This window comes from Sclerotinia sclerotiorum, genomic scaffold, assembly GCF_000146945.2.
Source record: "Sclerotinia sclerotiorum 1980 UF-70 scaffold_1 genomic scaffold, whole genome shotgun sequence".
Lineage (NCBI taxonomy): Eukaryota > Fungi > Ascomycota > Leotiomycetes > Helotiales > Sclerotiniaceae > Sclerotinia > Sclerotinia sclerotiorum.
In genome coordinates, this window is record NW_001820835.1 from 1338933 (window position 1) to 1359316 (window position 20384).

Sequence of the window (20384 nt, forward strand, 5' to 3'; positions counted from 1 at the left end):
CTTAGGGGTTGCTTACATTTGCATAGGGACTCTCCACCTTAGTAATGATATAGGAATGTGGAGGGACCAATGCTATGGTAAGCACCCGCTTAACATATTATCGGGGCCACCATTCGCTGATTTCCATCATCTTGTCTTAGTGTTTGATGAATCATGTTTAGTATCTGCGGCTCCCTCATTTAAAGTGGACCTCAAGCATGCATGACAAAGCATCCTGCATTGTGTATTGTGATCCATAAGAAAGTTATCTCAATTTGAATTTTAACTGATTTCCTTCTCTTCTTTTGCGGATACCTATATACCGCGATGTTGCTAAATGATTATAAATGGTCTTTAAACATAAAAGCCAAGGTTCGCTCAATCACCAACATCCGAAGCTCTAAGTCCAGACATGTATATAATATCAATACTCTCCTATCCCAAATAACCCTCTTGTCTTAGACGTGACTTCCTCGATGTAAGATTAAGCTCTCATTTTCCACCTGCCCTCAAAATTCAAACCTTCACCTGATTTTCGGGAAATACTCAGGCAACTTTCCGGTGTCTAGTTTGGAAGATTGAATGGAGCTTCGTTGAAGACCACTGTTGCTGCAATCTGGGCACTGAGCGCATTGATCTTGACCAGGTTCCCATTAGCAATAGTTCTCATTTGACGCGTTGGATTGTTGGTCAACACTCTTTGCCAGCCTGCCCTCAGTAAGTTAATCCTTCCAGTATTTAGATCGGTCAAATAATTGTAATAGTGATTCGTTATTCGCTTAGCCAAAAATTTGATATATTCCGTCCAGAGATCAGCCGTGTGTATTTGGGCTAGAGGACGTTGTGAGTTGTATAGAGTGTCAAATTCGGTCAGAGCTGCGTGAATGCCTTGATGAATCCGTCCCATAAGAGTCTGTTTGTTTGGGTCATTAATTTAGTTGAAAACGACAATTTCATGATTCAAATAGTTATGTTAGCATATAATCCCTATGCCAAATATCGAAAGCAAAAGTAATTTCGGACACTCACCGAACGTAAGAGATTGAGAGCCCTCTCGGTACTGCGGGTGGTTGGATCATTAGCCAGTTTGTTGAATACCTTATTGGAGGTAACGTTCACTGTACCGCCCCGAACTCGAGCTTTCAGATTATTCAAGGACGACTGTAAGTTGTGCATGACTCCGGGGTTTGTAGTGGAGCCCAGAGCATTGCCTAAGTTTTCGAAGAGTGTGTTACCGTTTAACTGTTGCCCTTGTAGAAGTGGCCATTGATTGTACGGTAAGTTCATATAATTATTGATGACCTCAAAAGGAACAATACCGGGGTCACTACTCACAGTCTGTAGGCCTAGTCCATCTTCAAGGTCCATCCAGGGATCTTGAATAAACTCCATGAAGTTTCTTATTGTAACCCGTTCAATAATATGCTCGCTTTGTACCCTGACTCCATTCGTGCCAATCATTGCGTTGTTGATCAGAGATGCATCGCTACAATTTGTAGTTGCATGCGCATAAGCGTGCGGATCTCCCCCCTATGCTGGCAGGTCCTGCCCATAATTTCCATTAGGATAGGTAGCTGATGTGAAAGTAGTTGTTTGTGCTGAGTTGGCGTAATTCGTGATTATGTAATTGACGGGTAGACCTGAGTGATCGCCTCGGGTACTCAACACCGGCCAGACATATTTCGACTCGTTTCTATCAGGATCATCGAGTAATTCTGGGTCAATGCTTGTTAAATTGTATGCGCAGGTTAAAAGAACACTACCGATGGTTGCATTTTCGCAAATCTCAATTACTTGATCGGGTTCATAAGGAGAGTCCCATCCAAAGGGAGGCGTAGTAACCCCAATACGCATTGCCGCGGTGGATGCCATTTGACCAAGGACATCGAACTGGCAGCAGAGAAACTCGTAATAGGACTCCGATATTGTTGCTGCGGTAGCCCATCCTACGAATTCTGCTGCTCCTTTGGGTGTTAGACCAACTTCATCAAATGAGGTCGTGAGATCAATGTCTGAATTTCCAACAAAATGCAGCTCGGATCCCACTCCAAGTCCAGTCCTTGAACCTAAACCGTAGTCCTCATCTCAATTAGCAAGTTGAGACGAGCTAGCAGCAGGACCTTGATATGCTCCATAACCGAAGAATTTATCATTATGTATGAAATGAAGTTCGTGATATATGCCTTTGTATGTTCCATTTCCCACAGAAGTCCAGGTGTTTGCTGGGGTACCATTTAAGAGCATGCATTTCCTTGTGCACTCACCGATCGCTTTGCATTCCGAGTGGCTCTGAAAATAATAATTTGTTGATAGACTTCGTATCCGGGACGTAGATACTTTGCCATCGTCTTGATATATTGAGTATATTAGAAACTATCACATTAGAGAATTCAGTAAAGGATAAACTAAGTATCCAAGCCGCATTAAAAAAGGATGCAGGAAGGAAATAACTTTTAGAACTGTAAGTAGTTATAATGAAAGAATGGAAGATGCTCACTGAAACAGATGTCGCAATGCATCCGAGAGTGTCTCCATCCACCCCTGGAGCATATTCTCCTGACAGCGAACTACAATCTATGTCTCCCCAAACTACTGGTATACCGTACAAGTTGATGTTAAGTTTTAGATTCGAAGGCTCAGGCGTATCGTACAAGAAGCCATCACCAGAGCTGTAACTTGTACTTAAATCAAATGGAAGTAGATCGTCGTCTGAGGGGAAAACAAGCGATGTACTTAGGTCAGCAACTTCTTCGTATGAGCAGGCGTCACTAGGGTAATATCCTGGATAATAAAACAGTCAGAAATTGCATTCCAAAATAAACTCAGGGAATAAGGAAAGTTCGGGGCCAAAGTCGTAATGTATTGGCATAAGTTTTGTGCTTTATGATTGGGTAGTGTGGTAAAAGAACTGAGTTGCTCACCATGGCTGCAAGTAAAGTTACAAAGAGGATCGTAAGTGGCGGAGTCCAAGCCCAGCGCGGCATAACCAGTGACGTTAGGTACTATAGGTGGAGCTGGTATCTCAGAACCATACACGAGGCAGTCACATGGTTCTGGACAGAAGTTGTATTTACAGGTATAGACACACAGACCGATGTAGTTACCCATGCCTGAACCTGATGTAAATGCCAGATCAGAGGCAAAAACATCGGGGCAATGTCCACGACTGCAAGTAAATGCACAGAGGTCATCATATTCCATGACGCCTGTGACTGGAATGAAAGTGGCTTTCATGTCACTGACTTGTGCGGGGGTGGGACAACCAAATCACCTTGTGTGTTACAAGTGCATGAAAAAATGGGACAATATCCATATTGACAAGACCAATTGCACAAATCAAAGAAGTCGGCTTCTCCGCTACCTCCGGTGCATGCTCGGGGGTTGAATGGCGAGACTGTCGGGATATACAGCGCAGTTGGAGAGTCCACGCAGACAGTGTTGTTTGCAAAGCCGCAGAAGCCCTACAGTTTATCTATTTAGCAATTCCTCCAGAAATTCATCATGAAATGAAGACCCAAATAACGGCAAGAAAAGGCACAAAGACCCTGATATTCAATTATGCCATTTGCCGGGTAGCCAGTAAAACCAGTGACATCCGGGAGCTTTTGGAGGCGTTCCAATCTGGGCGCAAGTGCACGCCGCTGGAGGACAATAACTTTCAATTTGTTAGAGTTGATGCACTGATGAAGTATGAATCAAGTTTTCTCAGAACTTGCCCTAGCCCACATACAAAAGCACATATAGTATTGAAGTCGTTGGTACCAAAGCCCTCAATACACTTTTGATCGGACAAATTTAGCATAGATTCACCGCCTGTCTTATCTCCTGCTTCGTATGCGGTGAAAGCATTCCACTAGAAGAACAGTCAACATTTTCCTCGCTCTCGAGAAATTGAAAAAAAAAAGAGATGAATGGACTCAATCTTGCGTCCCTCGTGCGGTTTGTGTTAAAAGTTGTAGAGGGTCGCTCGAGAGGAAAATCTTGGGTTAGTCAGGCTTACATTTGTATAACCAGCGGTTCTAGAGCAATATGACGTGACTATATGCTTTTAGCAGGGAAAGGTGACAATATCCAAGGAATTCTAGGGTTGCTCACTAGTTCCGCCATCGACACAAAGACTGTACCGGCAAGACCATTGAAGGAAGCGCTGCCGTGATATAGACCTCCAGTACCAGTATGGGGAATTTATTTCCAATCCAGAGATTCGGAAGTGGCTATATTACCTCCAATTGTAACAGTGTAAGATGCGCCTGAAACGAGCAATGCGGAGAAAAATATTCTATCGGTGACAATGTCCCATGGTAGGAATTCAATTTGTAGCTGACTTGCTGTATTTCCCTTTGTAAAATCATTTTCACAAGCTGTCGCTGGTGAAAGACGATGCCAAACGTAAAGGTTCTCCTGGGTTATAGTCCCCACGCCGTTCTTAAAGGTGTCAATTAAATATGGAAGCGATAAACCCCAGGCATCATGAGGCATTCCACTGACATACTATTTTATTTGTAAGTATAATGTTTCTGTTTCATGAGAGGCGGTTCCTGGTGTGACCAACATTAAAAGGCGCTTTCCCATTTGTTTCGTTGAACAGGTCGTATTTTTTTTCATCATTCGACCATGTTAGTTCCCTTCAAATTAAGGCATAAATACAAGACGAAGTAGCCGGACATTTTTCCCATACGAAATGGCTGCTATACAGAGGATTTGGGCGTCAAAGGAAGGCAAGGTTGTTACTTACCAGAGGTCCTATATAATGTGATTCTCCGAAATCGTTCCAAGTAATTATCTCAACCCACTCTGGCTGAAAAGACCACACCTCCTGCCAGCAGTCAAACCACAAATCATCCGATGACCAAAGCCAGTTCTTGTCGTAACCTGGAAGGTTCGTGTAGAACCAAGGTGACACAGGCATCATATATGGCAAGCCAGCAGGAGATGTATTATAAGCAGCATCCGAGTAAGTATTCATCCTCCAATCGCCCCATCTCCATGCCGCTCAGCCTATTCTAACATTAGCAAAGAGCTCTGTGATCAGCTACATGAGTGGAAGATTGCAAAAATCCCAACTCACTGAATAGCCCATCTGCAACACCTTTAGCTAATTCTGGGCCAGCGCCAATAGAGGACCAGTCTGGAACAAAGAAACATCTGGTCTGAGCCCTAATATCAACCCAATCACTAGAAGAGTCCGGACCCTCAAAGGTAGAGACAAATGGCTGTCCGTTGTAATGATAGTAAGATGCATCTGATGCATGGCTTTAGATGAATTGAATGACATCAGCCTTTGGCCATGGTCCATTGCCTGCGTAGTCAAATGAGTAGAACAACTTAAAGTCTACGCTATCAGCAGCAGCGAAAGCCAACGATACCTGTCCTACGTTGTCAATCCAACCATAAGCCATATTAAGTGCAAACGCATCAATGTAATAGTCAATTGCTGTCTGCATATTCGTTTCCCAATCGCTCTGCGTAAAATATTGAGTTTTTCCAACCTGCAAGATATTGTTAGCACCACTTGAAGTTACATCGGATAACCGTGTTACCATGAAGTGTGCAAGAACTGCAGCTGCTTGTACTTGGTAAAGGACAAGCAGCACCGTGAAGATATGTAGCCATTTCATTATGTATAAAGCACATCGGCTAATGTTGGGTTTCTTGAGACTAGAAAGAGTATCAGATTGAATTGATTGATTCTCTAGCTAAGCAGTTAAGCTGCGAGTATATATTCAAAAAATGAAGGAATAAGGTTAGGTATTCAGCCTTCGGAATTAAAGTGCTTTGAAATCAAAATATTGAAAGCAAACAAACAGTATACCAAAAAGGAAAGAATGAATTAAAAGTTGAGTTTTGTTTGCTCCTTATATGCATATGTACTATATATGCATATGCTGCCAAGATCCCAGGAGGTCAACAGCTAAAGACTTGCGGAGAGTTTTCTGTTCAGTGAGAGGTGATTTCACGCCGGACAGCTAGCGATGGGATATGCTTGTAGAAATATGAAACGAAGGCATGATGTCTACTTATATAATTGTTGAAGCATCCTGGGTATAATTGAGGAATATCCATACGCAACACCATTCCATTTGGCGCGCCTCGGGATGATACAGAATACACTGGAAAACAGGTTATCAAAATTGACTTTACACTAAAGCAGAGATGTTGGAATCATGTTGGCATGACTCCCATTTAATTCCTAGAACAGTGCAGTCTCATGCCACAAAGGTGCTTCTACCTAACTACCCACACCCATATTCTAGAAGTCCAATCCAATCAGCCCTTCCATCACATACCATAAAATACCGGACTTTAAATCAAGCCATAACAAGTCCAAGAGTGGATAAGTAGATTCATAGAATTCTCCGAGGTGATGAGAATACGGGATGGCCATGAACTGTGTGCTTTGAAATCTGATTCACTTAAATCATTAAGGGTTGAACAACGAGGTTAAGGGATGGTTGTGAAAGAGTTGAAAAAAATCCGAATAATTCGTATGCTAGAAGATGCCGGTGGAATATGAGATCCCTACATGCACTGCTAACTAGCACAAGATTATGGAGAAACCAGAGACACTCATAAGTGCAAATACACGATACGAAGAAGTTCTTCACGCGAGCAAAAACCTCTTCGTCTGACTACGCCGCGAGAGAGCATATTGCCAACGCTATGTAACCCTACTTTCCATATGATTGCATCTTCTTATACTTAATCTGCTCTAATTAACAGCAAAGTCCACGGTTGGCATGATATTTGGAAAACTCTGCAGAAAATAGGCGCTTGTGCAAGGGGCAAGTATCATCTAGACCCTGAGTCCAGGGAGAAGTTATGTCTCGATACTTCGAGTACATACCAGATCTAGTGTCTCGATGGCTGTTTTTCTTCGCGTCAGAATGTACACGAAACGACCATCAATAGTTGAATGTGATTAATGATAGTCGTAGAGCTTGCATATAACTTTGCCCGGTTTCGAGATATCGTGGAAAAAGTTCGCCAATGACACTATCGTCTGTTGTGATCACCTTAATTATCCAGATAGCAATCTCTGGACCATAATTATGCTGGTTCGCTCGAATTAAATTCCGTGTAAGTACTTCTTGGCTATTAGCTGTAGATTTAGCTGCACGTTCAAACGAGGGATGCTGGAAGCAAAAAGTATCTTGGATCGTCCGAATCACCAACAGTTGGTGCCAAGTACCAACCAAATTTTTTCCCCCTGACGATTGCCCCTGCCCTCCGTGAACAGCTGCCAGTTTTGGAAAATCCATTGAAAAAAAGAATCGCCGATACAGATGTATGATTCACCTCTCCCTTTAAGCTTGATAACACCAAGATAATGCCCGACTAGCTGTGGCAGTAGATAAGTAGAAAGAAAAATTTAGTGTACCTGCAGGGCCGGCACCCTGGCTTGAGCCCTGGGGATGCTTATTGCCACGTCCGTATTCAGTATCACCTCCGTAGAGATGGATTAACGTTTGGATTCAACCCATTTGTAGACCCAATATCACAATATTAATCTGTCTTGTACCGAGAAAATTGCAGGAGATCGCGCGGAACACCTCAAAAAAATATTCAACCGTTGTAGAACCACGATTAAACTCTCCTAAGAGACGATTGTTTCCGAACAATTATGTGCCACCCGCCTTTTATTTCAATTCTTCTCTTATTTCTCATCAGCCTCCAACACTTTTGATTCGAACAAATGCTTGCTCACTGCCTTAGAGCCTCTCTCAAAGTGTACCATCTTTTCCCTAATATACTATCAGGGGTAAATTTAGTTTGCGGACGAGAATGTGACCAATTCATGGCTTCCTCGGGATCCATGCTGACGAATGCACTATTCCTACTCTTCTGTGCAGCCTCCCATATCTTATCCATCCCAAGTTCGTCGGCTTTGTTCAACCTCAAATCGTAAAAGTAATACACCAATTGATCTAATCTCACCCACGTGTAACCCTGATATCCTTCTTTATATGTCCCTCCGGGCACGGGAAACTCAGCCTCAAATGCTAATGCACGCATGTTATCATAGAAATACCCTGAATCCACGACTAAGTCGATACACACTGGATCAAATACGAGAAGGTATTTGTGAGGAATCCCGAATCGGCAATCCCATTTTCGAGGTTGCCTATATATTCATCAGTCGGAACGACATCTTCCCTTCGCTGATACGTCTCCGGATTTTCTAAAATTTCCTGAAATGCTTTTGGAAATAAAGCACCGGTATCCTGACCGGCGCTCCCGCCGTTGCTTTCTTTGTCCTGTAAAGAGGTTGCAGGAGGTGCAAACGCAGTATCTGGTGCATTAAACGTCATATATCGCCATTTGCCATTGATGATATCTTTTGAGCCATTAAACCGAAGTGCATGTTCGAAGAAGCTATATAGTGCAGATTGAAAAATTTCAAGGCGTTCTGCATCGAGTTTTTGAGCTTCAGCATCATAAAGACAGATGTACCCCCATTGCTGTTTTCCCTCACTGTAAAGCTGCCTTATCCATTCCGGTGCAAATGGCAAGGCTGCATTGACTGCATTATTTGTTTGATCATCTCTTAATGCTTGATCACGACCCCAGAACTCGTGAATACCAATATTGAACGCTTCTTCCTCTTTTGGAAGATACGCTGGAGCTTTGGCATCGAAAAATTCGTCTCCGCCTGCTCAATCAAGTCCATGAACGCATCAGTAATTCTTGAATTCTATTCTATCGTTGGAGGTGTCCAAAATCGATCTTTCAAAACTAGAACTTCTGCTTCTGTGAGACTGCCACGATCCGTGACAGCCTTCTCAATCAATTCGGAGCGTGAAAGATTTGTTGCCGCTTTCAAATTAGCAGTTTCCATGTCCGGATCAGGAAGATCGAGAAACACGCGTTGTTTCGATTCTGTCATGGTAGAAGGCGGTGAAAGAGCTTTTTCCCTCAAAGATGGATAAGCTACAATGAGATCCTGAAGGGTAGTTTAGTTGCGCAAAATTCTCATTGAGCTGGCCAGTAGTGGCTCGATGTCGGCGATGGAGGATGCCATGCTTGACAATTTTTGTTGGGGAAACTCCAATAGTGTGATATTTTGACAATGTGAGTGTGAACTGTATATGGTTGACAAAATTTATTAAGTAGACACGAGATAGTCGTAGATATCAAAACTTCGGTTGTACGGGCATCCAATCAAACTAGCGAAATCTACCGTGAATCAGTCCAATCATGTGAAGTCTGTGATGAATATAAAGTCTCCGCCGTCATCACCTACTTACTCTGCAAAATCTTTAAAGATGTGTAGGCAAAACTAGAAACACCTATAACTTTTTTCAACTTTTGATAAAATTTTATAAAAATTCTATGTTATCATTTATAAAGATGTGACGGAAATCCCTGCTTTCCTCCCACCTTTATTATATAAGAAACCTCAGGTACATTAACCATGTCCACACATGATACGATTACTCGAGATTAGTATGCGATTTAGGTGACCTGAGGATCAGATCCGGACAAGTACTAGGTATCAATGGTTATCGGTAAAGTAAGATCATTGGAGGAATAAATATGACTTCTTTTTGCCTAGCCATTGCGGCTAGGCCATTCATTTGTGTATATATAGAGTAGCTATCCCCATCTACAGGTGCTCTTCACCTGTAGATTCTAAGTTAAATACAATTGCTGGTCTATAAACACCCTTTTGGTCACAAAAGAGATGATTTATAAAATAATTTATAAGAAATAACAAAAAAGTGATATTATATCAAAATTAATAAGTTGAGTTGAAATATTATAATTTTCAGATTTATTTTTAAACTTTAATAACTTTACAAAATTTAATTCTCATTTGTTGAAACTTGTATAATATGTTAATGAAAAGATTGACTTTTAATTAATCATTTTATTTTATTTATATTTTTATTTTTCAAAAGGTTATTGAAGATTAAAGTCAAAAAAAGATCAAAATTAATGTGTTTTGAGAGGTAAATTGGCCTATGCATCTTCAAAAATTTTGCCGAGTAGTAGTTCTGAAGATCAACCAACGAGATATTTCTACTCTAGCTTCCATAATGATTGATTGATTTCTTCAAGCAGCCATGATAGATATCAGTCCCAGGCGGAACAAATACCGTGATGCTGCTCACTTAGGTAAGATGACAATCACTTTACCAGAACTATACACTGCAATGAGAATAATCTGAGAATTATATGCGTCTGTCAGGGAAGGAACGATGTGTACGGAAGAAGCGATACGTGGGAAAAGGAATTAAAAGAGACTAGCCAAGGTGGTATATGAAGAAAGTAGGGTAAAGCTTACAAACATAAGTGGTAAGATCTTAAAAAGAGCACATATGTAAATTGAAACAATCTTACTTGCAACGATAATAGCCTTCGTTACATTTGAGATATTGATCCCGTTGAGAAAGGCAAGGGGAACAGCGCAGGGATAAAAATCTACAATCCAAATCACGTAATCATGAAACTAAAAGGGACTTTTGTAATAATTTGTTCTCGAATCTAGATCTGGCTAGGTTGATGATACTGTAACTAATAAACATACGGTGCCAACCCAGAAGGATAAAAGACGCTTAGAAGTTGATATAACAAAGTTGGATGCTCGGGTAGTGATGAATCAATAGAAAAACTCTTTTCCGAACTGGAAGTTCCATTCTTTTCATTGATTGTTGGTCTTTTGACGCTAGGTATTACCGAAACAACACTCCTCGTAGGAGCCCGGGAGAGTTCTAATTTTGTATCAGTGAAGCCCATCATTATCGTCACTGGGATACTCACAAACAAGCTTTCTTCGCAGCGAAGACGCCCTCTTCAGTACCATAAAACTCAATATAATAATGAGCTTCTATCTTAGGGCCTACTAGCCTGACTTGACAGTGCGGGTTTGGTAGACTAATTATACTGTATACATATTCCTTCTCATTCAACTGTTCACAACACTCTTCATATGATATTGTCAACAAATCGAAAACTCTGCCAGGTTCAGCGCGTTTGGATAAGAAAGCAAAACGAACTTTTGGCTTGTTATCCGTTGCCCACTTCGGTCGGCCACTTTGTAAATATTAAATACTTTGAAAGTAATGCAAAGACTTAGATTCTTGGAGCCTTCCGATGTGCTTAGCTGGGTGGGATGTAATGCTTTCATCCACATATGAAAATTCTGAAACGCAAAGGATAATCTCCTCCAAATTTGGCCATCCATTATGGAGGTCCGGGTGCTCATCCACTTGCACACCGTAAAGAGAGTTTAATCCAAAAGACAAAAGTAACCCCTCAGCGTTAGGTAAGAGAACAGGTGTAGCAGTGTAGCATTGGATTCAAGGTCCCTTTCTGTCAAATATGAGCAAGCAAGGTTAAACTCGCTCATACAACTGCGTCGTTTGTCCGACAAGCAGTAAACTGCAACACGCGAAAGTTGTTTCCGTGTCCTGACCAAACTTTCTTTAAAGCGGCACATTGTACCCAAGCAAGTGTCTGGGCCGAAGTAAATAATGTCGATAGAAGGATCAAAGTGTGTAAGTCGGGAGGGCGGGTTATGTCCTTCGGGACGATTGTCGAAACACCAAAGCTGATATTTCTGCAAAGCTTCAGCTCCAGCATCTCGACAAATAAGATCTCGCAGAACTGAAGGCGTTCGAGAACATAATTTCGTCACTTTGTATCCATTATGCTTGTGACCGGGGTTGTCTGTACCCCACTCTAGTTCAATGATTCGAGCAGGCTGTTGATCGAGATAGGCATTCCAGATTTTGCGACGTAAGTCAAGAGGCAATCTAGGGAAGCAATGGAATTCTGTCAACGTTTCACTGTATTACTGTTAGGATCTTTCTCTATTGACGGTTTGGAAGAGGGTCTATGAATACATACTTTAATGGGGTCGAACCTTGATGAGGATGGATTTCCAAGACCGAGCTGATTTAGGGAGATATAGCACCAGTAGCCAGTTTAGGAAAAGGTACGTCGCCACTTGCCATGATGTCGCGGTAACTAAAAATTGATAGAAATGAAGTCATTATAAATGTAAGTAAGGTTTTTGACCAAGAAACAAGAATAAGTGTTGTTTGTTGGTGTGAGTATGGGATCGGAAGAGATATTTAGAACCAATATGATGTTGATAAAAGATTTGAAGGCAGCGGAGTAGAAAGAAGGGTACGATTTATCATAAAGCTAGGCTAAATATGTTGGTATATGATTTCACTTATGCTGCTCGAACACAACTAGTAGCCTAAAAGAATATGCGACTGAGGTATTTAGGACCAAGTTGAATGTTGGTAGAAATGTAGAAGTGAACATATTAAGTAGAAGGTAGAGGTGAAGAGACTGTCTATTTATGCGAAAAGCCTTCACCCAAAGTATTTTCGATGACGCGGTTTGTAAATGATTGTCTAACTCCGATTTAGCGTCCTCAGAATTAAACACGTCGTCAATCCTCCATTTGTCATTGGCTTGTCATTGCTGAATTCTCTTCGAAAGTGTATTCACCATTCCAATGCGACTGACCTCGTTTGATGAATACACTAACAGGGTGAATACAAAATTTGTATATGAGGCTTTGAGATAAATGCCTAAGCGAGGACAATGATTTTGGTTGTAAGATGGAGTCAAAACGCTCCATGTATGATTGAAGGTAGGAATATACTCATACTTATTATAAGCTATGTGGTGACATGTGTAGCAAAAGTGTATTAGCGGCTCTGGTTTCCGACGCCGCGGCGAAGTTCATCATACCACCGAACATTTGTGATATAACTCAGAGGTGTTACTAACACCTAGGTGATGTCAAAATTTTTATATTCAACTAGTTTGTCTATCTTACAAAGGAGCCTCGGCTCCAGCACTACCCAAAACATCCTCAATTACGTCTTCTGGTCCTATGCCATCCAAGAGTTCTCTTACTGCATCTAAATCACTACCCCACTGCATACTGCGTTCTCTCTCTGGATTTGCGATCTCGATACGATGAAGATAGATTTTTCTAGCGGCAAGAGCAACAAGAGATGGCGTAACGTATGGGAGCCCATGAAATGGTGCGAGACATCTAACAGGAATTAGAATGAATATTTTAGGTAGGGAGGATCATTCTTACCGGACTAGCTTATCAAAATGCTTTGTGGCAATTGCAGATATACCAGTCGCTACAGCACGGTGAATTCTCAGGAACGAAGCAATATTTTGCTGATATTGCTTTACCTCAACAGTAACAGTAGTGTTTTTACTCTGCTGAGCTAGATTTTCTATATCCTGTACTCAAATCAGTAACAATGACCTGTCACATGCGCAAGATCACTGACCATTGGAGATATTCTCGCCCATAAACTTTCTTCAGCTTGTAGCGTTGAACTCCTCTTCACTACAGATAGAGTTGAGGTCGTATCGTCTGTAAACAAATCTTCTAAGTTCGGGAAGCCATCTTGTGGATCGTGTACATGGGAAATGAACATATAGTCATTTAAATGTTTCGTCAACCTGGGGCCCTGGCCGCCTGCTATGGCCGCAATAAACAAGAAACGTTTCGGCGCATTTTGTATGGAAGTCCTTGTGAAAAGTCGTTTCGTTCGCATTAGCTCTAAAGCCTGAATCTGTATCTGCCGCGATGCTTCATCAAGATTCCTGGCAATGATTACATTTGCTATCGTCTTGTTATCGGTCGTTTCCGACACAGATGATCGATTAATTGACTGAAATGCGGGAGTTTGCAGGAAGTAGGAGTCGCGGCGATTTAGCAAGGGGGAATCGGTTCGAGGAGGCGTGGCATCGACGGAAAGGATGGCATGGGCGAAATCGTCGAGAGTGGTATGGCTGTTGCAATCAATGACAGCATAGGTTAAGCCGAAGACTTTAGATGCGACCTGCAAAAGATTAGTACACACCCTGTATGGGGATAAAAAGATGTATTCACCAGTTGTAACTCCTGTACGAGATCATCTAGAGCGTCAGGATCAGTATCAATGATACAGTGCTCCTCTGCGACTAAACATATCAATGCGGCGAGCTCCAAGTCGCTGAGCTCGTGAATCTTGTTGATCAACTCCTCGTCTGCCATCAATCCATGAAGAGAATAGCTTCAACCAAAGCCCATCTCTGTAAGTGAAACTGATTCAAGACACAAATCAATAGTTCACGGTTTATAGTTGTATTATCATAACTCTGAGTTGTGTACGGAGTAGAGACCGATGTCGATTGCACAATGTTGAATGTTGTTGATGATGACTAGCGTCGAGCTTTGACCATATCTTAAGTTGGGAGCTTCTTTTAAGAGATAATAAGGCAACTTCAAGCAACAACAAAACCACCAAAGAGTATAATGAAGATTTATACGTTATTAAAATGACAAGTCCGACAGCAGAATGGGAGAAGGTGGGGGAAAAATTCTATCGAAAAATACAATTATATACAGCGGTATTTGACCAAGATCTCGAGCTTGAGAACTATGTGGTCACGGGATGCTCATACGGAGGAGCAATTGGTGCGTTGTGTTGTTTCCTTTTGTCGTCTGGGTGCATTGTATTGTCAGGATTCTGCTGGTAAACTTCGAAAGATTCCCATATGAGGAGAGCAAAGGGTACCGCAATCGAAATCTATGTAAACCATCAAAGGGCAAGTTAGGGGTTGCGAGACAAAAGCTGCGTCGTTCCATGACACCGCAACCCTCCAGGAGTAGTGCTCCGAACGTATGTAACACCACGGATGGGATCCATCGAATAGTCGACGAGTGCTTGTCTACAAATCTCTGCAGACTATATTGTGCATCATTTTACTTACTTACATTGTACTTATAATTCAGCTTTATATCGAGACGAAACGAAACTTCAAACATTCAGAGGATCGCAGGCATCTAAGTCTAGTATTGATTTGTACAGTTGTGCTGGCAAACTAATTAGGAGAATTAATTGGGACCAAGGATCTATCAAGGGTCTCGGCTGGACCGAAGACGAAAAGCTCATCGTAGTCACTGCTGACGGCACTGTACGATGTTACTATGACTTGCAAGGAGACTTTAATCAATTCTCTCTTGGAAATGGTGCTGAGGAATATGGTGTAACTGCTTGCAGGTTTGTACTCGAATTTGTTTTGATTTGGTACAAGCTCACATATCGAACAGATTCTATGGCGCTGGATTTGTGGCATTGCTCTCCAATAATCATTTGATTTCAGTATCTAGATATGAAGAGCCACGTCCAAAACTACTAGCAACACCTCCTGAAGGTGAAGTTCATTCGTGGACATTAATACCGCCAGCATACACGCTGTCAAGATCAGTTGAAGTCCTATTAAGCATCGGCCAGACTATACACGTAGCCGATGCAGCTGAGTCCGAAGATCGTTTTCTAGACATTGGACCATTTACACATATCAGCGTATCCCCAAATGGCAAATTTGTGGCCCTTTACACGGAAACAGGAAACGCATATGTCATCACGAGCGACTTCCAGAACAGATTAAGTGAATATAATTCAAGATCGAAAACTCCACCGAAAGACGTTCAATGGTGTGGTAATGATGCTGTGGTGATTGCTTGGGAGGACGAAGTTCACCTCATTGGCCCCAAGAATGCTGCTGCAAAGTTCTATTATGATGGACGAGTTCACGTAATTGCTGGTTTGTAGCCTTTTTTGAATCCGCTGATATATTTGCTAATCACTGTGTAGATCATGATGGTGTTCGATTGATAACCAATGATGTTTGCGATTTCTTACAAAAAGTACCCGAAGTAACTGATGAAACTTTTCGATTCGGTACAGAATCACCAGCATCAATACTACTGGACGCTGTTGAGCAGCTGGAGCAACAATCTCCAAAAGCAGATGATAACATACAATTGATTAGGCCTCATCTAGTAGAGGCAGTCGATACCTGTGTAAGTAATTGAAATAATATTCTGATACTACAACTGACCATTTCTAGGTTAAAGCGGCTGGGCATGAATTTAACATACATTGGCAAAAGCAATTACTCAAGGCCGCTTCTTTCGGAAAATCAGTACTTGACATTTACAATAGCGATGATTTTGTTGATATGTGCGAAACACTACGTGTGTTGAATGCTGTCCGATATTACGAAATCGGCATACCTTTGTCATATGAACAATTTCTACGCCTTACTCCCGAAAAGCTCGTTAGGCGTCTCATCAACCGTCGAGAATATCTTTTAGCACTCAAGATATCCGATTATCTGCGCCTTCCAACCGATAGAATATACGTCCACTGGGCATCACAAAAAGTACGCATAGGTTCCGAAGACGAAGACACAATTTGCCGTGTAATTGTCGAGAAACTTTCTGGTAAACGCGGCATCTCATTTGAAGAAATCGCTCGAGCAGCCTATGATGAAGGACGCGGCCGCCTAGCCACCTCCCTCCTAAATCATGAACCCCGCGCCGGCAAACAAGTCCCCCTCCTCCTCTCGATGGAAGAAGACGAAATCGCGCTCGACAAAGCCATTGAATCCGGAGACTCAGATCTAATAATCTACGTGCTGCTTCACCTCAAAAAGAACCTCCCCCTCGCCTCTTTCTTCCGCGTAATTAATAGCCGACCCATCGCCACCTCCCTCGTCGAATCTTCCGCCCGTACAGAAGACTCCTCCTTCCTCAAAGACCTCTACTACCAAGACGACCGGCGCACCGACGGCGCAGCCGTCTTCATCCGCGAAGCCCTCCAACAACCCGACTCCCGCACCGCATCCGACAAACTCGCTCTAGCCGCAAAACTCCTCTCCGACTCCAAAGAAACATCCTTCGAACTGAAAGCTCTACACGAAGCCTCCTTACTCCTCCGCATGCAAGAATCCTTCGACCACGAGCTAACAGAATCCTTCACCGGCCTCTCCCTCAACGAAACCCTCTTCAAACTAATCAAACTCGGCTACACCTCCCGCGCCAAAAAACTCAGCACGGAATTCAAAATCCCCGAAAAAACAACCACCTGGATCCGACTGCGCGCCCTCGTCTCCCGACGCGACTGGTCCGCCCTAGAAGATCTCTCCAAGACCCGTAAATCCCCCATCGGCTGGCTCCCCTTCTACACGCTCATCCTCAACGCCGGAAACCAGAAATTAGCTGCTACTTTTGTCGAGAAGATTAAAACCCAAGGCGAGGTCAAAGGGAAGGAGATCATAGAGCTGTGGGAACGATGTGCAATGAAGACGAAAGCTGCAGAGGAATGTGTGAGGATTAAGGAGCCTGGGGAGTGGGAACGCATTTTGGAATCGTGTGCGTCTGGTTCGGCGGAGTTTAGGGATGTGGAGAGGATTGGGGTGCAGGGGGGTTTGAGGAAGTAGGTACGTGTAGGTTGATGTGGGTTGATGAAGGTGCTGGATGAGTTGGATGAGTTGGTAGTTAGTAGAAAAGTTCGGAGAGAATGTTGCGTGGGCTCGTGGTAATGGGTTGCTAGTTCGTTAGATAGTTACTAGTGAGATGTATGTGTGTGGTTTATGATGGGATGGTAGGTTTTAATTTCATTGATTTTTACACATTTTTTATACACATCAGATAATTAAATACAACACAAATAAATTGTCCGCATAAGATTATTCGCAGAAAGGTTATTTATGAACCTACCTACAATATTCTATACATCCTTGATCCTTCTCACATGCATGCAATTCAACGAATGAACAAATGGAAAATGAATAAACAAACATATATTCAACATTAATTAAAATAGCAAGCAAAGCAAGCAAAATATGTATTCTTGATTTCTCATTTCCATATAAGCATCTCCTCTCAGACTAAGTATCAAGTATCAACTTATCACTATCGCTATCACTACCACTATCACTCCCGCTATCAAACATCCCCTAGGTATCGCTCCCTCCATTCTCATTATCCCACCAACCCCAGCGCCAGATTATATGCATATGATGACTCGAGCAATCATTGTGATGGTTCTCCATTTCAAATCAAGCGAGATATCTCCTGCTCCTCCTAATTCCTATTCCTATTTCCATTCACCACCGCGTATGTATATGCAAATGCGTAGGTATGTAATAAGATTCCTAGCTCCTCGCTCCTAGTTCCTCGTCCTTTCCCCATTCTGGTATTTTCCCAGCAAGTATAACAAGCAATTAACTCCACCGCTGAGTTCATATGACTTTAGATCCGCCCCAAATGTACGACCATCACCTTCTTAGACGTGACAACTAACCGATCAGCTAGCTATCTCTTCGAAACTATGCAACCGGATCGTTCGTTATCCATCATCATAAGAGTACAAAATTGTCGATTATACCATTAGACCTCCGACCGCCCACTTTGACTCCGTCCTCGCTAAAATGCAGAATATTCCAATGACAAATCGCCTCGCGCTGATTCCTCGTATAAAGAGCTGTCTATAGGGCAGATTGTGGTGCTGCCTGAGCTGTGGTTGGAGTTTCGTTGTAATCCAACTCCCCCGCTTCGGCTGCTAGCCGAATGCCATTTGTTCGTCCCGCACCGCCATCAAAAATAAATGGCCCAACATCATTCCTGGGTGTCATCGGTCCTTCGCCAGTAAGAGGATCTGTTAGTGCGGGGTGCATCCCATTAGGACTTGGCGAGCCACGGATGTGCTCGACACGCGAAGACGAGCTAGCTAACGCATTAGGAACTGGTTTTCTTGCAATTATATCGACCGGGGACACTGTAGAGCTATGGTTGATCTGAGGAGTCGATGTTGCTGAATTTGAACTTGTTGCTGAGTCGCTTACGTGGAGATATGCCATATCTTCGAGTCCAGTTTCATGGGCGTGAGCACTTGTACTGGAATCGTCACTAATATCAAGGTCATCATCGGCCTGATGCATATTCAGAGGTTCAAATGTCTCCTGTTCTGGTAGAGCAGGAGCTGCTGTGGGATCACTCGTTTGTGAAATAGCCTCCTCAGCTACGGCCTCGGTATCATGAGGCGTTGGTGTATCCGCTGCAGGTGTCGATGTTTCCTCCGGCTCTCCTTCTGATGCCGCTAATTCCTCCCAATCCACATCTGGCTCATCAAGCTCTGCCTCGAGATCTGCGACCGTACGGCAATTTGGACATATAAAATGAGGCCAAGTAGGACCATTAATGACAACTCGAATACATTTGTAATGCCATGTATGAGAACATGGTGCGACGAACAAAGATTGACAAGGCTTTTATGCGTTAGTTAAAGGTTATCAAGCAATGGGTGCGATTTCTTGACTTACAGCGATAGGTCCAAGACAAATCGAGCAATCTTGCGAGGAATTACTCGAGCCACCGGCTGCTTGTTTCTTCAAGCTGTTGTTGAGCTCGCGTAAACGCTTATGAGACTGAACACTGGGTAGGGCGTCAGCAGATATATCGGTTTCATCATCAGAATAGAATACATACTTGAAACTGCTTGGACCAGTTTGCCATCCCTTATTGAGCTCCACTCGTATTTTAACACACCTGAATATCATTTCCTCGCCACCTTTGAAATCTATTCCCAACTGAACTATGTCACCATCATTAACTGGATATGGTCTCGATTCCGTCCCAGGGGAACTCAATCGTATGTGATTGAGAAATGTGCCTGATGAACTTTTCACATCCTTGATAAACCAGCGGCCTCCGCTACACCAAAATTCACAATGACGTCTGCTAACCACCTTTGACTTGAATCCAACTGGTGCAAATGATGGCACATTCGTAGCATGAGGTTGGTTATCTCGTTCAGAATATCGACCTACTTTTATGACTTCTTTCCCGGTCGGCAGTGTTCGACTCATGGTACCAAATACGAGGGATGGGCGATGAGCTCGAGGATCTTGATGCGGAGAGAACCGAATTGATGGTAGTTGATGTGACATGGTGGCCCCTGCAGATGCAGGACCATTTTCTCCCAGACCATTAAGTAAAGGCATATCTGCTGCTCCTCCGGTTCCTGCAGATCGAGTCCTTGCCATCGACGCCGTAAGACCCGAGGTTATCGCAGATGAATCGTTGGCCGATAAGACGGCTGAAGAGGACTCAGTCGCAGTAGGTTGAGGTTGAGTTGCGATGCTTGACACTCCGCTGTGACCTCCTACTGTCGGTAACCAGCCACTCGTCGAACCTAGATTTTCTTGATTATTCGTTCCTCCCGATGTCAAATCGTCCGTCGTGGTGGATCTCTGTGCAGTGGGTGAGGTTTGTCGAGGATGACTTTCGGTTGCAGGAGTTGCAGAAGTCGCAGGCGAGGCTGCAGCAGAGGCGTTAGAAGTTGCAGTCGCTGACGTGGGGGATGAAGGATGAGAGGTAGTGCGTGAGATTGTAGACTGTGAGTTTTGATTATTTGACGAAGAATTGTGGTTATTATTGTGATTCTCCCTTGATAATAAGTGATTTTGTGTGTAACTTCGTAAATAACTTAAACCCCTTAAACGACCTCTAGTTGATGTGGGTGATGATATGGAAGCTGCCATGTGGGGAGACAGGTGAGACTGGTTGCGCAGAAGATGTT

At 42.9% G+C, this 20384-nt stretch overlaps 6 protein-coding genes across 6 annotated transcripts; 1 reads left to right on the plus strand and 5 right to left on the minus strand.

The window, feature by feature from the left end:
* Window positions 1-1509: 1509 nt before the first annotated feature.
* SS1G_00516 (hypothetical protein) lies at window positions 1510-4888 on the minus strand (the record flags this gene model as incomplete). The annotated part of the gene is made up of 9 exons (XM_001598377.1): window positions 1510-2058; window positions 2244-2327; window positions 2477-2760; window positions 2901-3145; window positions 3388-3440; window positions 3710-3832; window positions 3980-4017; window positions 4203-4470; window positions 4715-4888. The coding sequence occupies 9 exons, from the start codon at window positions 4886-4888 to the stop codon at window positions 1510-1512; spliced, it is 1818 nt and encodes a 605-aa protein (XP_001598427.1).
* A 346-nt stretch (window positions 4889-5234) lies between these two features.
* SS1G_00517 (hypothetical protein) lies at window positions 5235-5378 on the minus strand (the record flags this gene model as incomplete). Its single annotated transcript, XM_001598378.1, has 1 exon — window positions 5235-5378. One exon carries the CDS (start codon window positions 5376-5378, stop codon window positions 5235-5237), a length of 144 nt encoding a protein of 47 aa, XP_001598428.1.
* Window positions 5379-6881: 1503 nt separating this feature from the next.
* On the minus strand, window positions 6882-8863 carry SS1G_00518 (predicted protein; the record flags this gene model as incomplete). The annotated part of the gene is made up of 5 exons (XM_001598379.1): window positions 6882-7031; window positions 7105-7314; window positions 7685-7721; window positions 8038-8629; window positions 8743-8863. The coding sequence occupies 5 exons, from the start codon at window positions 8861-8863 to the stop codon at window positions 6882-6884; spliced, it is 1110 nt and encodes a 369-aa protein (XP_001598429.1).
* Window positions 8864-12774: 3911 nt separating this feature from the next.
* Window positions 12775-14005, minus strand: SS1G_00519 (hypothetical protein; the record flags this gene model as incomplete). Its single annotated transcript, XM_001598380.1, has 4 exons — window positions 12775-13000; window positions 13049-13203; window positions 13254-13811; window positions 13862-14005. 4 exons carry the CDS (start codon window positions 14003-14005, stop codon window positions 12775-12777), a joined length of 1083 nt encoding a protein of 360 aa, XP_001598430.1.
* Window positions 14006-14289: 284 nt separating this feature from the next.
* SS1G_00520 (hypothetical protein) lies at window positions 14290-17241 on the plus strand (the record flags this gene model as incomplete). The annotated part of the gene is made up of 5 exons (XM_001598381.1): window positions 14290-14428; window positions 14864-15014; window positions 15065-15561; window positions 15612-15820; window positions 15868-17241. 5 exons carry the CDS (start codon window positions 14290-14292, stop codon window positions 17239-17241), a joined length of 2370 nt encoding a protein of 789 aa, XP_001598431.1.
* A 1050-nt stretch (window positions 17242-18291) lies between these two features.
* Window positions 18292-20346, minus strand: SS1G_00521 (hypothetical protein; the record flags this gene model as incomplete). Its single annotated transcript, XM_001598382.1, has 3 exons — window positions 18292-19071; window positions 19126-19237; window positions 19352-20346. 3 exons carry the CDS (start codon window positions 20344-20346, stop codon window positions 18292-18294), a joined length of 1887 nt encoding a protein of 628 aa, XP_001598432.1.
* Window positions 20347-20384: the final 38 nt, after the last annotated feature.